The sequence below is a fragment of the Tachysurus vachellii genome, chromosome 8 (assembly GCF_030014155.1).
Source record: "Tachysurus vachellii isolate PV-2020 chromosome 8, HZAU_Pvac_v1, whole genome shotgun sequence".
In the NCBI taxonomy this organism is placed as follows: Eukaryota; Metazoa; Chordata; class Actinopteri; order Siluriformes; family Bagridae; genus Tachysurus; species Tachysurus vachellii.
The window spans coordinates 27,256,398-27,259,001 of NC_083467.1; the positions used below are offsets into that span (position 1 = coordinate 27,256,398).

The 2,604-nt window shown below is 42.2% G+C and overlaps 1 protein-coding gene across 1 annotated transcript in view; it reads right to left on the reverse strand.

The window, feature by feature from the left end:
* Window positions 1-1,013: 1,013 nt before the first annotated feature.
* vwc2l (von Willebrand factor C domain containing 2 like) overlaps window positions 1,014-2,604 on the reverse strand; it is a 41,132-nt gene continuing 39,541 nt past the window's right edge. Inside the window, exon 3 of the mRNA XM_060875585.1 lies at window positions 1,014-1,162. Within this exon, the coding sequence (XP_060731568.1) occupies window positions 1,014-1,162 (149 nt within the window). The remainder of the gene's footprint in view (window positions 1,163-2,604) is intronic.

A 2,604-nucleotide genomic window follows, 5' to 3' on the forward strand; every position in this document is an offset into this window, starting at 1 on the left:
TTATTAACTCACTATCATTATTAAATATCGTATACAACACATTTATTCTCACAACTTCACTTTTCAGCCATTTTCTCCTCTGATAAAGAAACTCTTCATCCTCTTAAAAGTCCTCCTCACGACTCCTAACGCTTTTTGACCTCATGAGCTCTTTTACGGGTTAAGATGCTTTATGAAGAACTTTAACGTTTACTCGGATCTTCTATTTCATTTTCACGCCAAATTTCTAAGCATTTTCTCAGAATTCAGGAAGAGAATCTTTATGTTTACATTAAGAATCTTTATGAATACGGGTCCCTGAGTCTGAACCAAGGTCGAGTCATGTGACCGTGTGAGGTGGAGTTCATTTAGAGCTTTTATAAACTGGAGTGTTTGTTTCTGCAACAATCCAAATGGAACTGAATCGATCATTCCAGCTGTTTATTAGGAGAATCGGAGCGAAGCTCGCATCCTGGTTGGTCTACACAAACATCTCGCTCCTGCAGCTCTCTGTTCATGGCCTGTGAGTCTGACATCATCCTATTCTGGTCTCCTGACAAAAAGAATTTCTGAAATCCCACCAATTTCGTCTCAAGTAGTTTTTTTAACAGTAGAATCGCACAGTGTACATCTGGCTTTACGTTTCGAACCCGACTCGTCCGGATGCAGTAACTAAACTATCTGAGTAAATAAATATCATGAAATATAGAAACTCTGAGGCTGAGCAGCATAAGTGGGAAATAAACCTATAATGAAGCTATTAGAAAACAAACAAACAAACAAACAAACAAACAAAATAACAATCAGAGCTTCTTTTGATGTGTCGGCAAGGCGACACCTCCGAGTGTGAAGTGTATCAGTGATCAGTGTGTGTGTGTCTCTCAGCAGCCTCACTGCAGCCAGCCGGATTGTGCTCGTGCCGCTCACTTCCTCCCTACGTGTCCTCCAGGTGGGCGGTGCCCGTGTCTGGGTGCTGCTGTCAATCACGTTTCTATCCCTGGCTTTGTTCTCAGGAGAGTGAAAAAGGAGACTTTTTATGAAGTCTGGCCGTTGAGACACTCGCGCCTCAGACACTGCGCCGGTTTCCACCAGTCCCCACTGTGGCAGCGGCAGATGGTGCAGTCGTCCACCTTCACTTCAATACCGGCCGGGATGATCGTCGTTCCGGCGTAGCAGTTCGGACCTGTCAGAGAGAGAGAGGGAGAGAGAGACAGAGACAGAGGGAGAGAGAGAGAGAGAGAGAGAGAGAGAGAGAGAGAGAGAGAGAGAGAGAGAGAGAGAGAGAGAAAAGTGAGAGGGTAAAAGAGAAAATTAAGAAAAAGAGAGAAAGAAAGAAAGAAAGAAAGAAAGAAAGAAAGAAAAAGAGTGAAAAAGAAAAAGAGAGAGTAAGAGAGAAAGAGAGGGAGAGAGAGAGAGAGAGGGAGAAGGACAGAAAGGGAGAGAAAAGTGAGAGGGTAAAAGAGAAAGTAAGAAAAAGAGAGAAGGAAAAGAGAGAGTGAATAAGAAAAAGTGAGAGAAGAGTAAGAGAGCAAAAGAGAGAAAGAATGAGAGAAAGAAAGAAAGAAAGAGAGAAAGAAAGAAAGAAAGAAAGAAAGAAAGAAAGAAAGAAAGGGAAAGAAAGAAAGAAAAAGAGTGAAAAAGCAAAAGAGAGAGAGAGAGAGAGAGAGAGAGGGAGAGAGAGAGAGAGAGGGAGAAGGACAGAAAGGGAGAGAAAAGTGAGAGGGTAAAAGAGAAAGTAAGAAAAAGAGAGAAGGAAAAGAGAGAGTGAATAAGAAAAAGTGAGAGAAGAGTAAGAGAGCAAAGGAGAGAAAGAATGAGAGAAAGAAAGAAAGAAAGAAAGAAAGAAAGAAAGAAAGGGAAAGAAAGAAAGAAAAAGAGTGAAAAAGCAAAAGAGAGAGAGAGAGAGAGAGAGAGAGAGAGAGACTGTAATGAGACTCAGCTCTCAGGATGATGGTTTTTTTTTTAGGCGAGATGGTGAAGTCACTCGAGACTCAGGAGAGTTTTGAAGTCGGAACAGACGCACAGATCTATTTCACGGCCATGCACTGATGGGCTTGTTCTGTTCTCTCTCTCTCTCTCTCTCTCTCTCTCTCACACACACACACACACACACAAATGCTATGCATTGCAATGCTATAAACTCAACACTCCCTCCTGCTCTCTCAGTCCAATAAACTCCAGTAAACTCCAGTCTACCTCACACACATCCACCAGTAACAGAGCTCCTGCTCGTCTGAGTTCTCCAATCTGATTGGTCAGAAGATGTTGATTAATCTTCCACAACATCAGTTCTGTCAGTGGTGCAGCTGTGAATCTTCAGGTTTTTATAAATGCTCCTGTTTTAATAGCTTATCGTTTTTATAGAAACAATTTACACTGACAAAGGCTAGATGCTGCAAGTAAAGAGATTCAAACCATGGGCAGATGTTTGGGACATTTTAGACTGATCTTTAACCCCGTGTTCAGTCCTGCTTTTACCCCCTGGGGTAGATGAAGGTTTCACACGTGTGTATATAGAAGCAGGGTTATGAAACATGTCTTTTCCTGGGGTTATGAAACTCTGCTCTGAAGCAGGATCAGTGTTTTACAGTGTTAACTCCACATCACGGTGACAAACGTGTACAG